Source organism: Manacus vitellinus, unplaced genomic scaffold (genome assembly GCF_001715985.3).
Source record: "Manacus vitellinus isolate BGI_N305 unplaced genomic scaffold, ASM171598v3 scaffold_3_pilon, whole genome shotgun sequence".
Taxonomy (NCBI): Eukaryota; Metazoa; Chordata; class Aves; order Passeriformes; family Pipridae; genus Manacus; species Manacus vitellinus.
The window spans coordinates 10,555,356-10,569,940 of record NW_021940535.1 but is presented as its reverse complement, the minus strand read 5'-3'; the positions used below and the strand labels follow the sequence as shown (position 1 = coordinate 10,569,940).

General features: G+C 34.0%; 1 protein-coding gene across 6 annotated transcripts in view; it reads left to right on the top strand.

The window, feature by feature from the left end:
* The window catches only part of ULK4 (unc-51 like kinase 4), a 219,654-nt gene that overhangs the window by 66,114 nt on the left and 138,955 nt on the right, over positions 1-14,585 (top strand). For all 6 annotated transcript variants that reach the window (XM_018075381.3, XM_029961913.1, XM_029961914.1 and 3 more), the window contains exons 22-25: positions 1,403-1,530; positions 8,755-8,888; positions 11,796-11,917; positions 12,231-12,287. In XM_018075381.3, the coding sequence (XP_017930870.2) occupies positions 1,403-1,530; positions 8,755-8,888; positions 11,796-11,917; positions 12,231-12,287 (441 nt within the window). The remainder of the gene's footprint in view (positions 1-1,402; positions 1,531-8,754; positions 8,889-11,795; positions 11,918-12,230; positions 12,288-14,585) is intronic.

Sequence of the window (14,585 nt, the reverse complement as noted above, 5' to 3'; positions counted from 1 at the left end):
TTTGGTTTGGTTTGGTTTTTTTGAGAAGAAGAGAGATTTGAAGTAGGATTTGTGTTTTTAGAACAAGACATTCTGATCATGAGCTGATCCAAAAGTGCCATCACTGCTGCCAGCAAGATAATCTCTGAGGATGGATTTTTCTTTTATTTTGTTATTTTTAGCAAGTAGCCCGATTGGTCTTTGTACAAGTGCATATAAGTAGCAGATATTTTTATTCCTTGGAGGTAGAAGATACTCCATATAGTTTTTTGTTTGGTTGTTGTTTTTTTTTTTCTTTGATACTTTAGGAGTTACAAGATATTGGTGGACAGAGCATAAATAATTCTCCTCTTTTATAACTCATAATACCTAATTATGTTATTCATAGTTTGAGAACTCCTTTACATTCCACTGATTCTCAGCTTTATTCCCTTGGAACCTGAGGCAGTACACATAAATCTCATGTCTTTCCACCTGTCAGGCCACATTCCAGAAACTAGAGAAGAAAATCCATTCAATATACAGGGTGAAAAAAGAAAGAAGAAAAAAACAAAGCTGTGATTTCAGAGCCCAGTCAGCTAACTGTTGTTAAACTTCTGAAGGGAAATATTTTATGGTTATTCTTCATTTATCGCTACCCTTGTTAAACTTTTTAAATTGTTCTTTTATTTGGATTTACAGGTAAGAGTGAGTTAGCAAGAATCTTGGAAACATATAAATTGACCTTGTTGTAGGAATGGAGAATGGTCAGTGGGTTATGAAAGTCATGGCTCCTTACTGCTTGTGGTCTATCCTTTTTCTTTACGAGTCCTAATTTTGTTTTTTTCCTTGAAAAGATGCTGTTCACTTTATGAACCCTTAATAAAATTAGTTTAGATAAGAACAATCAGAGATGGTAGAAACAGTTTCACCATCTATTTGGAGCATCTTGTATAAAATTTGGGGTCTGATGTAGACAAGATTGTATCCAACTAAGGTGTTGTTTTTAATCTTCCTGCATATATGGGAATGAAGAGGCAAAAATTTAATCATATTTGTGCTTAAATATTTATGTATTCTGAAAATAGTTCAGTCTTCTTTTAAAATAAATATATTCAAATATCCTATGTTTAAGGTAAGACATTTTAAAATGTAAATTTTATCATCTTTTGTAGTTAATCTCATACCATTTTGGACATAGTACATTAGATAGTGTTTACTTGGTACGCTAGCATTTGTGAATATGTTCAAAGCTGCTTTGCTGTGGGACAGTCTGTCTTGGGCAGAATTTATTTGCTAGTGTTTTATGGATTTTTTTTTTTTATGAGACATTAGAAGTGCCTTACTAACACAGAATGCACAGAAAATGAGGAAATTTTAAATGTGTAGAGTGTTACAATACGGTGTGAGTAACTTTCATGTATTTGTGTTTATTTCCACCAAGGATTTTGTGACTACAATTACTCGATTACTTGAAAGTCCTTCAACTTTTATTCGAGCAAAAGCCTTTCTGGTCCTGCTACAAGTTTTGATCAATAACAGGGAGATGTTGCTACTCAGTTGTCAAACAAGGTAAGGTGATAAAGGAAGATAATTAGAGATATAATATTTAAAGTTGTACCTGAAATACTTTAAAATGTGTGGTATTTTTGAACCAGTGTTTTAGAAGTGAACTGTTCCTGTGTGATATGAATCCTTTCATTCATGAGAATATAAAGAAAAGAATGTTCTCTTTTGTCTGGGGTCATCAGGTGACACTAACAAGTGGAAACCACTGTGTTACAGGAACAGTCTGTTTTTTAAAGGAACTTGTGGTCTCAGTGAACATTAGCAAGGACCAGATTTTGGTTTGAGTACGGCAAAACAAATACAGCAATAGCGAGTTGTTATGGAGGGAAAAGCAAAATAAAAGGTTCTGTCACGTACCTTCCTCATCTTGGAGTCTAGTATAATACATAGTCTTTTCAGCATAGGCACATTCAAGGTAAAATAATATTTCTTGGTTCAATGTGTTGTGGGAGTGATTTATATCATGACCAGTAAATTCCTGTGACTTCTACATGAAATATTTAATTTTTCTGTTTTTTACAGTCTTTTGCAAGAAATTACTCACAGTGGACTTGTTTTTTTAAATTTTGTGTCTTCTGATGGTGCAAAAACATTCCTGTATTAGAGAGGAACAAATTAGACTGTGCTAGAATATGAATTGTCACCATGTTTTGAGGTGATTGGAGAAATAAGATGAAAGAAATTTTAGTTGGGATCTATATCTTCAGCTGTTCAGTATGAAGAACAGCAAAATGAAGTGTTAACGTAATTTTTACAATATTGAAATAAAGCAGGTTTGGAACCAAAATAAAAAAGGACGAGGGATGTGGGTAGCTGTAAATCTAGCTACATTTACAGCAAATAAACCTTTGTAACTTATATTGATGTTTGAGAAGAATTAGGATGTATGTGTTGGAGCTCGAGGGCTGCATTGGAAGGAACCGGTGACTTATAACATGAAGCCATTGTGAGAGGACACCTTGTGGGTTCTATCATTATATATTCCTCCACTCACATACAAACCTGTAGGTATCCCAATATTTTTAGAATCACAGAGAATAAGTACCAAATCCAAGTTTCTTTTTTGTGTGTATCTTTTTGTACTTCCAGAAATGTTTTATCAGATTATGTGCTCTGGTTAGTGTAAGTAACATTTTGAATGGTTACATTTTTAATAACTCTTGCTATTCATATGCTTATATAGCACATAGTACTCTTTTTGTGTATTTGGAGAAATGTCTGACAGAAATCCTGCATGGACAGTTACTCTTTGTTTATTTATACCTAAGATATTATGTGAAAGAGAAGAAATGTAATGATTTTTATCAACAATTTGCTTTATTTATAATGCTTTCTGATGGGCACCCTTTCTGAAGACAATGTGTTGTGAATTTGGGGTGTGATTTTTGGCTTTATTCTGCTGTTTTATTGTGATGCTCTGGACATAGCTGATTAGGGACCAATACATAATGTAACACATTAGGTAAAACAATAGGAAAGCCTTATAGCAGTTTGTTGAATTGACAAACTGGTTTTCTTGATTGTTATAACTGTTTATAACTGTTATTTAGTGACCAGTACCTCTCTTGATGGAATAGATCATCTAGCCTAAAATCTTTATCTTATATCCAGACAGTAAGCTTGTTACAGAGAGAAGAAATGACCCATTAAGTGTGGAGACAGCTACTTCCATAATATCATGAACTCTGGAAGAATCTTATTGCACCCAGTAGAGATACTGGATACTCATTAACTTACACTGTTAAATTCCTGTTGGAGTATTTTAGTTAAATGTCTCCAGTTCTGTGACAGAAAAATTGCTTCAAAATTAAGACTCATAAATTCAAAATTGCTAGTACAGTAAGCAATAATCTATTTGATATACTCAGGTTCTCTTTATGAAGGTGTTTGATTTGATAAATATAAAGAGCATGTAGTAAAATGTGCAACTATTCCAACTATTTAATGGTTTGTCTTCAGCAGTTGCAGCTAATGTTTGTAACAGGATTTATATTGCCTTAGATGGTAAAATCTGTTTATGATAACGATAATCAATGTAAGGCAATTTTTGTGTGTGCATCACTTAAAGGATGATGCATATGATAAAACACTAATAACTGTTTCATGGCAACACTGCATATAACTACAGCTTTGAGTTAAATGTTGTTCAGTTTGGCATTGAAAAAGGGTTTTATGTAGTTTAGTAAATGTACTGGGTTTGAATGGGATAGTGTTAATTTAATTCATAGTAACTACTATGAGGCTGTGTTTTGGATTTGTGCTGAAAACAGCCCCCTCCTTAGCATGGGGACTGCCCCAGGGCCAGCACCTCAAAGCTCTGGAGAGCTGTTCTTCCTGGAAGGCAACAAAGCTGGGGCAGGGTCTGGAGCACAAGTCTAATGAGGAGGAGCTGAGGGAACTGAGGTTGTTTAGCCTGGAGGAAAGGAGGCTCAGGGGAGACCTTACTGCTCTCTGCACCTACCTGAAAGGAGATTGTAGCAAGGGGGATGTCTCTCTTTTTTCAAGTAATGAGCCATAGGACAAGAAGAAATGGTCTTAAGTTGTGCCTTAATTTCTTCACTGACAATTCAGACAATAAAATCCTGTTCCCACTGGTAAACTTTGTGATATGTGTCCTTGCAAGTGGTTTTGGAGCTGAAAAAGCTGTGGCATGTGAGGAAAATAGCATTCTCATCATTATTCCACTCACTGGGAGGGAAGGGCAAGGAAAGGAGAAGGGAGAGTGAAGGGAAGCGAAAGGGAAGGGGGAGTAGGGGAAGAAGAAGTCTAAAGGCAAGCTTATTTTATCCGTGCTGGTGTTATCAAGATGTTATTCCTTGTGTTTTTCTTCTAGTTTTTGCACAGGTATCAGGAAATAAAAGGCAGCAGAAGTAGGCACTGGCTAAACCCCCTTTTCATTGCCAGCAATAAAGATGCCTCTGGACTGGGAACATGACAAGTACCCCATGTTACAAGTCTTGATTCCTTGAATACAATCTTAAGACTACTTACCTGTGTAACCCCCAATTCTCCAAATCTATCTTAGCATATTTTTAAATTATTAAATTAGTTGCTGTGCAGGTATGTAATTCAAGACCTTGACAATGAATGGCACCAATGAAAATTTCTCTAGGACTTCCCAAAGTACTTTGAGAATTTGAGATCTGTGGATAAAAGCATTTATATGTAATATGCAATTTTCAAGTGAATTTTTTGTTACACAACATTGGTACAATTCATCTGTTATTCTTTTTTCTGTCTGTCCCATAGTAGTCCATTACATACCTTTTATTCTTCCACGTTTGATACAGCTAGCGAAGATATGAGACCTCTTAGGCTGAAGTAGCACTTACACTATGCAAATAAAGTTTGCTTACACTATGCAAATTAATTTCTTTTGCTAATTGCACTGAGTTTTCTAGTCTCCTTCTTTTCTCTTTAATTTGCAAAGGCGAACTACCTGTTCTTGAGGGGAGGGATACAACCTGAAGTTTTGTTGAAACTTTTAATTTCACCCTTTTCTGAATTAGTAGTAATTTCCAAATAGTCTCTCCGAATTGTTCTTTTTTTATCTAAATGGTTTCAGAGAATTTCCTAGGTGAAAATAGACCGACCTGAAGATTGAAATTCCTCCCAAAAGAATTTATTTAAACCTGTTGGTTTTTACTGTCTGCAGAAATGGAAACTTGTGAAAGGATAGGGTAGTATTTCTGACAGACTTTCACAGTCTGCAAAAACCTGACTATGCACAACAGCATAATTTCTGAACAAAATCTTTCTCTGTTACCTGTCCCCACCTCCCATATTTTTTTAAATTTTCAAATCTTATATGCCCTCAATGGAAAACCTTTGCGTGGAAACCTGCAATCTCACATCTAGCAGAGCCTATTGGCCTTATACACCTAAGACTAATCTAGAAAAATAGTGAAGAAAAGAACAGAAAAGCTTGGTGCTCAATCAAATGGGAAAACAGGAAGGCAGGAGGGAACAATAACATAAGTCAGTGATCTCAGGAAAAAAACTCAGCAAACTGGTATAAAATTAAAAAGAAAAAAAAAAGGAAGAAATAGGGATTGACCCTCTTATTAGCACAATCTACCATCCAGTGTTACATCTCTGTAAAATACACAATACAGCTATATTAAATATCCTTTAAATATCTTCATCCTTTTCTGTTGCCAAAGGTTGACTAACAACAATAATAAATAATAATAATAAAAGTAACAGCTAGTCCTTGAATTCATGCGGTAAATGGACTGTACATGTCCTCAAAGCATGCACAACCATCTTTAGTTGCTTGAAGATTGGTCATTCTCTGTGAACTTAGTGGGCTGAAGGGAGAAGCAGGGAGAAGGCTGCTAGTGAGAGACCTCCCAGTTTTAGGTTCAGTCAACTGTTGGCTGCATGCATTCTTTCCTCCCTGTTGAGATGCTGGTAAAGCTGTAGCTGAACTTTATTGATATCTAAAGCTGATTTTAAGGATGTTGAGGGTAAATGTCAAATGTAAAAATGATAGAAGGGAAAAAATTTCTTAAAGAGTCCTTGACAGAGTCTAACCTTCTGATCCAGGTCAAGGTTTGTTATGCTTGAGAAATATTTTTTAACGATTGTTGCAAATTGGTGGGTATTCCATGACCTCCTTTTGACAGCTGTACTAATTGTGTGCTATTCCTAACTCTCAAAAATTCTAGTTCTTTTCTTATTGAAATTTCGATTCTACAGGTTAAACATAGAAAACAGTGCAGTTTCTTTCTCTTTACAGTGACTTCTCTATATTTCTAGGCCATGTCTTATCACATCTCTGCTCAATCTACTGAGTGACTAAATCTTGTTTCTTCATGTTGGTCATCTTTTTAAGTGAACAGTTCTTACTCCTTAAGTAGTAGACCTCATTCTCCTTCCTATCACTCAGGATTGTTAACTCTGAAATTCTCCACTTTTTGCTTCATTCTTCGCATTCTTTTGAAAAAAACTTGGGTTGTTTTCCTTTTTTAGTGTGAAAGCTTACTGATGGCCTATCTTGCAGTACAGATACTTGAAGGATTTTTTTCCAAAATCAAACCTTTGCTTCTTCATAGACTTCATATTTAACTTATTTATACTAATACCTACATGTTTTTATGTGTTGTTGAGTGCAAGACAAACATACATTAAGTTAATTGAATAAACATTTTTCTGTTGGCCTAGTTTTGCTCATTAGAGAGAATACTGAGATTCTTCAGGGAATAAAAGTAACTGATGAATTGTTCTACATAAGACTGAGGAATTTGTTGAAGGAAAATGGAGACCCTAATGCTTTCTAGCCTATACAATTTTTATCTTCACAATTTTCTCGAGAGAATGTTTAGATAAACAGGACTATCAGGGGAAAAAATAGCTGTGCATATTTTTAGAAAATGTTTCTATGAAAGACAATTTCGAGATGGGAAGGACAACACAAAGGAGAGAACTCATGAGTTTATGTAAACTTTTTATCTTTACGCTCTTGGAATAAATGAACCTACTTTTTATGCTTCCCAAGTGTGATTAACTAATAAAACATGCTTTTGTAAAAAAAGAACCTCCTCCTCCTCCCAAGCAATAAAACCACTCATGTTGAAATCTATTTGGCCCATTTCAAGTAAAACTTAAACAAATCTAAATGTATTTTTATATATGGAATCAGATAATTGCTAAATTGTGGAAGTGTTTTCTTAAAAAAATCCATACAAACTGATATTTTGCCCTTTTCTTTTCAAAGTTAAACATTTTTTTGAGTAAAAAATAATTTGTTGTCTGGTAAGGCTTGAAGGATTCTACCATTTCAATTTAAAACATTCAAATTTTTATATTAAAAAATTTAAAGCTTTTGAAAGGAAAATTCTATTTGAAGTGTGATGTCAGATTTTTAGGTAGTTCTTTTCTAACAGACAGATCAAAATTCCTCATAATTTAATGCAATTTCCAGAAATTACAAGAAAAATAAAAGATGTCCTTGTGGTCTCTGAGAAGTGCAGCTGAATTGTGTTGCTTCTGGGCTATTACAGAGGTGAAAAGTAGTTACTGAATGGGTCTTTTGACTTCTCTGTGTCTCTGTAGACCGGGTTAGGAAGAGTAAGATTGTAGTTTTCAATAACAGTCATGTGAGACATAATTCTGCAAAATGCATTTCTAAGTAGTTTTTATTTCATTGAGTAAATCAGCTTTTTGATGGAAAGACATTCCCTAGAATAAAATTTTGTGTTTGTGAGTCCTGCAGTATTGTTATGTACACTTGAAGTAGTATAGAAAGAAGTTATTTTCATAGTTCTATAAAAGAACATTGATTATAAGTATTTAAAAAGATAGTACTGAAGTACATTCTTAAAATCCAGATCATGGATTTCACTCACCAGTGATTGATAGTTCTTTGCACAGGACCCGGAGGGAGTTCGAATGTGAAACAAAGATGTCAATATTATGCCCCTAAAGGGAAGTCTGGCCCTTCTGTCTATTCACATAAGCATTGTAAAATTTTGCCTGAAGCATTCCGTTACAGATGTATTACTAAAGCAATCTCTTGTAAGTTAGCCACTGTCTAAGAAATCAGTTACCATTTCACTGTGAGAAATGTCACTCTGCAGAACGGCATAGCCACACAGCACTTGCCAGTTAGAATGTGAGCACTGAGCTTGTCTTTAGAAATCTTCAACACCAGATTTCTAGAAAAAGGATGTAAGGCTAGTTTGGACTTTTATCTCTTTCAATATGACCGTTCCAACTAGTGCTAACATTTTAATGGGCTGTAGTATGATTTATGTAGTATGATTTTTCTGGATTGAAAGATTGATCTCTTGTTACATTGACTTAAATTAGTCTTGCTTTTGGATCTCTTACAAGTTGAAAATGAATGTCTTTAGTCTTTTGTTCATATTGCACACGTTGGTTGTGTATTTCAAAAGTAGATTGTAATCAGTCTCTCTCTAAGTTTGCAGAGAGATTCACTCCTTATATTAGTATCACATATTAATTTAAACTAGTAGAGTTGCACTTACTTAAAGTAGCTTAAGATTTCTTCCCTGTGTTCCTTGACTGAGTAATTTGTGGTATTCTTAAAGTTTATCTATATTAAAAGAAAAGTCTGAAATTTAAAAAAATACAGAGCCAAAACTAATGTATCATCCTGATTGTAACCACAGATATTAAAAATGTCTGATTCAGTAGTATTTTTGAGATACAGAGTTATTTTTTTGTTATGAGAGGTAATGTTTTGCACTTGTTTAAATGCAGGCTCGTGATTTATATTGAAAGAGACAGCAGGAAGACCACATCAGGAAAAGAGCAGCAAGGTGGCAGTGAATATCTGTCAAAATGCCTGGATCTTCTCATCTATCACATTGTGAGGGAGCTGCCAGGAATTCTAGGTAAATTCAGTTGATAAACTGAACAAACCTTACCTTTGCTTACTCCCTCAAGAACCAAATATCTCCTTACATATACAGGTGGAAAGACTGAATTGTCTGATTACATAAAGTTTGCATTCTATCAGCTTCCTGAAGTTTCGTAGTTGTGTCATGATCACATATTTTGTACTGGAATGCATGATTTCCTATATTAATGTTTTGTACTTGTGAAATGGCAAGTTTACACTGTCAGTTCAGTCAGAAGTTTTATCAATGTTCTAAAGGTATTCCAAACATTGTAAAACCTAAGAGCAAATTTGCCCCTCAAAACAGAGAGCTGAGAGAGATGCAATAGGGCATATCTCTGAGTGCGTGGTAATCACTTACCCTGAAACTTATGTGTTGAGTATTTGCTCCAGGCAATTTTCCTGGAAAGTTTCAACCTAGATACTTCAGTTGTTTTAGATGTCTGAGACTGATTTGCTCATGCATAAGAGCATTTTTTTCATAAAATTATTTTCTGATGAGATGATACCTGATGTATTTTTCATCTTTTCTACATTATCGCTAGGATATTGAAAATGAAGTGGTAGCACTGCAAAGGTTAGCAAACCTAAATGTCATGCTGCTATTTTAAAAGAAACTTTACTTCCTATGCTAATGCAAATTTTTGCCTTACTGCAAACATCTGATCCCTTTTTTCTAACTAAATATCAGGTTTGCATATTGACTATATTTCAGGATGGAAGCCTCAGACTAAATGTTTGAGGCAGCAATTCACCTCGTACTGTTTATATATGCTTTATGCAACTAATATAGCAGACCCTGACATTTCCTCAGAATCTGAAAGTTGAATACATCAAATATATAGTTATTATTATAATGCATAATATGTCAATTGCTTAGACATGTTTACTACTGATTTACAATTTCAATGCATTGTTGACAACTGATATCAAGCATAATTTTTACACTTTGTTTTCCTTTCTTTTCCAAACTATATCTGTGTGTCGATTGTTTTCCTTAATCTTAAATTATGTATCCATATTTATCCACATTTGTCAGTAGGCTTTTTATTGCTGTGAATATGATGAGAGAACACGTTCTGCTTGAGGTTGTGTGGGCTCCTAAGAAAAATAATCAGATTTGAAAACTGGAACAGTTAAAAGCAGTTTAACTGTTGATTTAAAATTAATCCCAGCTGGCTTTTTTAATATGCGTTTATGTAAGCTCCTTACCGATCCCATCTTCTTCCACCAGATGTAGCTGTAAACCAAATAGATTAACAAGTTGTAGAAATTGGCCTTAAAGATACATTTAAACAAATGAAATAAATTGTTAATCTTGTGGATAATTTTAAAAGTTTTCAGTTGTTATAAATAAGCAATTAATTTTATTTTTGCATTTATAATATTTAACCTATTTCTAGGAAGTAGATATAAATTGCTTAGATCACGCTAAAAGTGGAAGTAACCATATCTTTCAATTTATCACCTGCAGAATTACCTAATGTGATGATGATTTAGTCCCTGCAATATAGAAAGTAGATTGTTCAGTAAACTGTTACTAACCACAGAGAGTTCTTGTTGAATTACGATATTGTGCATAATTTAAAACAAAAATGTATCGATGAAAAAACAGTGTTTTGGTTTATGTATTGGGAGAGTTTTAAGCAACGCTTTTCCTTCAGCAGCGAATGAGTCAAGTCTTTAAGGCTAGGTATTTTTACAGCCTACTTTAGTTCCAGGCTCTGTCATTTCTGCTTATATTGAAAACTGAACTCCATGGGAGCAGAAGAAAAGCATTGGTATTATTCAACATGATTAAACTCTGACTTATTCTGAAAGGAAGGGCCTTTTCTGGCCTGAAAATCGTATAAAATACTGAATCCCATCCTTTATCTGTTTAATGTCTTGTGATTTCCCGTTTACGGTTTCGAACAGCTCCCTTTTAAGGGAAAAAATACAGTAAGTGTTCTTTCAAGACAGCATTTGGCTTTTAATATTTTCAGGTTATAGGGACAGAATTTTCCTTCTCTTTCCTTGCATACGAGCTGTGACTATTCTCATGCTACTTCTGTTCTTTATCCCATGCAGGAAAGATCTTACTTTTCTTAGACAATAGGTAATGTAATACAAATTTAGCATAATGTTCCTTGTTTTTTATATGTCTCTTCTGAAGCCTGAAGCATAATTTTCAATATTGCAATTAAAGTTTTGTTCACTTATTATTGTATCTGAGGTTTGTCATGGAGGTAACTAAGTTCTCTCATTGAATTGGTGCTACCTCTTTTGTGAGAATTCCTATAGCTTTAGCGCACTTGCATCATGGTTAAATTTGTGCATGAGAGTATGTGTGTGCATGGCTGGTGAAGGGATTTTTTTTGAGCAGGGGGAAAGGATGTTTTTTTTCTTTTTTCCAGTTGAACTATGCTACAGGGAAAACATACTGCTTCAGCATATGTCACCCACTAATCATGGTTCATTCAGTTCTTAGTTAGCTGAAAGTCTAATGAGAATTTTGCTTCTTATTTCACTGGAAGTAGAATTGCACCCATAAAATTTCAATACTATAATTCCATGCATATGTAGTCACCAAAAGCCAGTTTAAGTCCACTCTGCCAAGAGGGGTAATTTCACCTTTACTTCACCACCCACCTCATATTTCTGTCCTCAAGGTTTTGCCAGAGGTCACCTTTGCGTGCCTGTCCCTGTAGCCAGAGTAGGAAGTTGACCTGGTTGAGCACTGAGCAAGCAAAGAGAAATGCTGGATCAGCCTGATTTATCATACAGTCACACGAACACTACTTGCAGCAGGAGGGAGAAGACAGGAGTGAACAGAGGCTACTGAAACAGAGATCTTTTATATGTCATTTGCTGTTGTTTGGTGAAGCACTTACGTTGAATCAGCCTGAAATGTTTTCTGTAGGTGACATTCTCACTGCCCTAACTAATGTCTCGGGACGTAAACACCCATCAACGGTTCAGGCCAAACAACTGAAGATGTGCCTTCCTATGATGCCTGTAGTGCTTCACCTTGTGACATCCCAGGTAGTTCCCCCCCCCAGATTTGTTAAACAAAGGACAAACTTATATTTTCTCAAAATCTAATTTCTACTGATTGTGATCAGAATGAATAAAATAGAACTGTTGTTAATGTATAGGTATGTTGATGAGTATTCCAGCTGTGAAACAGCATTAAAGACATCTGACTTTTGTGCATCGTAAAACATCTCTAGTGATAGCAGCAAATACATATTTTGTCCTCTTTTTTCTTTAATATGTGAAATAGTTGGTTTACTTTTTCTGGTCATAAGATATGCATTTAATGGGTTTTTTTCCAATTTTGGCTAAATTCAAATAGGTATTTCGTCCCCAGATAGTCACAAAGGAGTTTCTTTTCAACTATGGCACCTTACTTGTGAGTATAACCATCTAAGTTAAATATTTTTTACAATACTATGCATAAAATTTTGGGAATTGCTTTAATGTAATAAAATTACATTAAATTCTAAATTGGAAAGAGGACTTTTTTCTGAACATATGTTTTAAGCTTTGATTATATACAAAACTTTATTTATAATCAGAAAATATTTTTGGGTCAAAGGGAAACTGCACATATTTGATAAACTGAGAATTTCTTGTGTGCTTTTATTTTAGCTCTAAATTACACAGAATATTCTCTCTAGAATTTCATGCCAGTATTTTTTGAGTAGAAATGAAAGAGAAATTTTATAATCTAATCTATATTTAAGGTTTTGTTTCCTTTTGTCACCTTTTTCTTCTTGCCAGTACTTTTCCACTGTATTTAGTTGATGAAAAGCTATGGAGCTAAGATATTTGTCTCATGTTTACATCTATAACCTATTTATGACATTAGCTATAAAAAATTAATTTTTTAACAGTGCCATAGGATAGTATAGGAGAAATGAAGTAGTATAGTTCTAATGTAATTTCATATGAAAACAGTTGTTTTTGCTAAATGATGATAAAAGAATATTCTAAAATTGTGCTTTCAGAGTTAAGCAAATACTTTTAAGTGCATGAGTTCATAAATGACAACTAGGGATTTACCTCCACAAAAGCATGAAGAAATGCTTTACTGCAAACAATTAGATTCAAGTTATATGTTCAGATTCCCTTCTCTTTCTCCTTTGAGTCTTGATTCCAAGAAAATGTGAGTTTAATTTAGCTCTACTAAAATATTTGTATAAAAATTATCATTAAAATGGTGAAAAAAAATTGAGACTGTAGATCTTGAATTACAAAGCCCTTTATCCCTTTGAAGCGTTTGTAACTAAGTATTAAACTTATTAATAGTTTTCAATCAACCTTCTCGAAGGTGAAATTCTTCTGTCAACAATTTAGGTACAACAGACCAGTTATAATGTAAGTTTTCTTTTGATGTTACTCCAGCTTGTTTGAAGTATTGACTGAGGAAGTCAGGCTAGTTGTACTATCACTGCTTTCCTCTCAAATCAAGGAGCAGCAGATTACTCAATATTTCCTGCATCTTGTTCTGTCTCCATTGAAAAAGGCAATTCAGGATCCTACATACACTACTTTAATTAACACATGAAAAAGGGGAGGAAAGTAGTACATCTGAAAAATTAATATCACATTTTAATCCATTTTATGTAACTGTGTAACTGTGTTATTATATGACTAATATAATTACATCTGAAAGAGTAACTATCCATTCTGTCAGGCAACTCTGGAATTTTGTGTTTAGCAACATTCCCACTGACATCTATAAAGGGACATTCCATCATCAGCTTGTACTTTTTCAAAGTACCGTGCTATAATTGAGGCCTCTAAGACTTTAGCAAGTCAGTCTTTCAGTTTTTGTTTGTTTCATTCTTTTTTTTTTTCCTGATTTATTCAAAAATCTTACTCTTAACAATAAGAAATTATGAGGAGCGGAAAAATGTTTGGTATCTGGAAGGAAAAGTTATTTTCCTGCAATGGTTGTTCATGGAGAATTTTTTTCTTGCTGCTTTGAAGTTACTTCTATCATCACTGTAATTTTCAGTAGCGTTGAGCAAAGAAATTGAGAGGGAGTCAGGACAGTCCTTTCATGTTTTCTGCTGTGAATATAAATACATGGAGGACACACTGTGCCCCAAAGGCACAGCTAATGGCAGGCTCCTACTGCTCAGAATCACCTGTAGTGAAACACACATACACCATTTCTCTCCATTGCTTAAGAAACCCCAGATGTTTGCATTTTTCTTAAATTAGTGCATCTCTTTCTTGTGTTTCTAATACAAAGTTAAGGAAATAAACATTAGTAGCCAGAACAAATTTTGCACCAACTACTTTGATTTTTCCAAATTAGTTTTGAGACTATGGTGGTGTGAAACTGTCTTAAAATGAACAAACAAAATAATTTACCCTCTTCCAAAACTACTTAATTAGATAATACCTAGTAATTTTTTTTCAAATGATCAGGAAGATAACTTTTTTCTTATAGAAGCAGTTGTTTTTTATAACTGCCTCTGAGATGCTTTTAAGCAATAAAATATATAATTAGTTGCTAACTCTATTTTTAATTAGAGAAGAATCCTTCAGTTGTTTCTTACATACTGTGAAAAAAGATAACCCATGTAGATACTTCTGCCAATTTAATATGAAATAACGAAAATTTAAATGGTAGTGAAATATAAAACAAGTACCGTTTTCTTAAATGCTGTATTAGTAAAAAAGAGCATTCTACAAA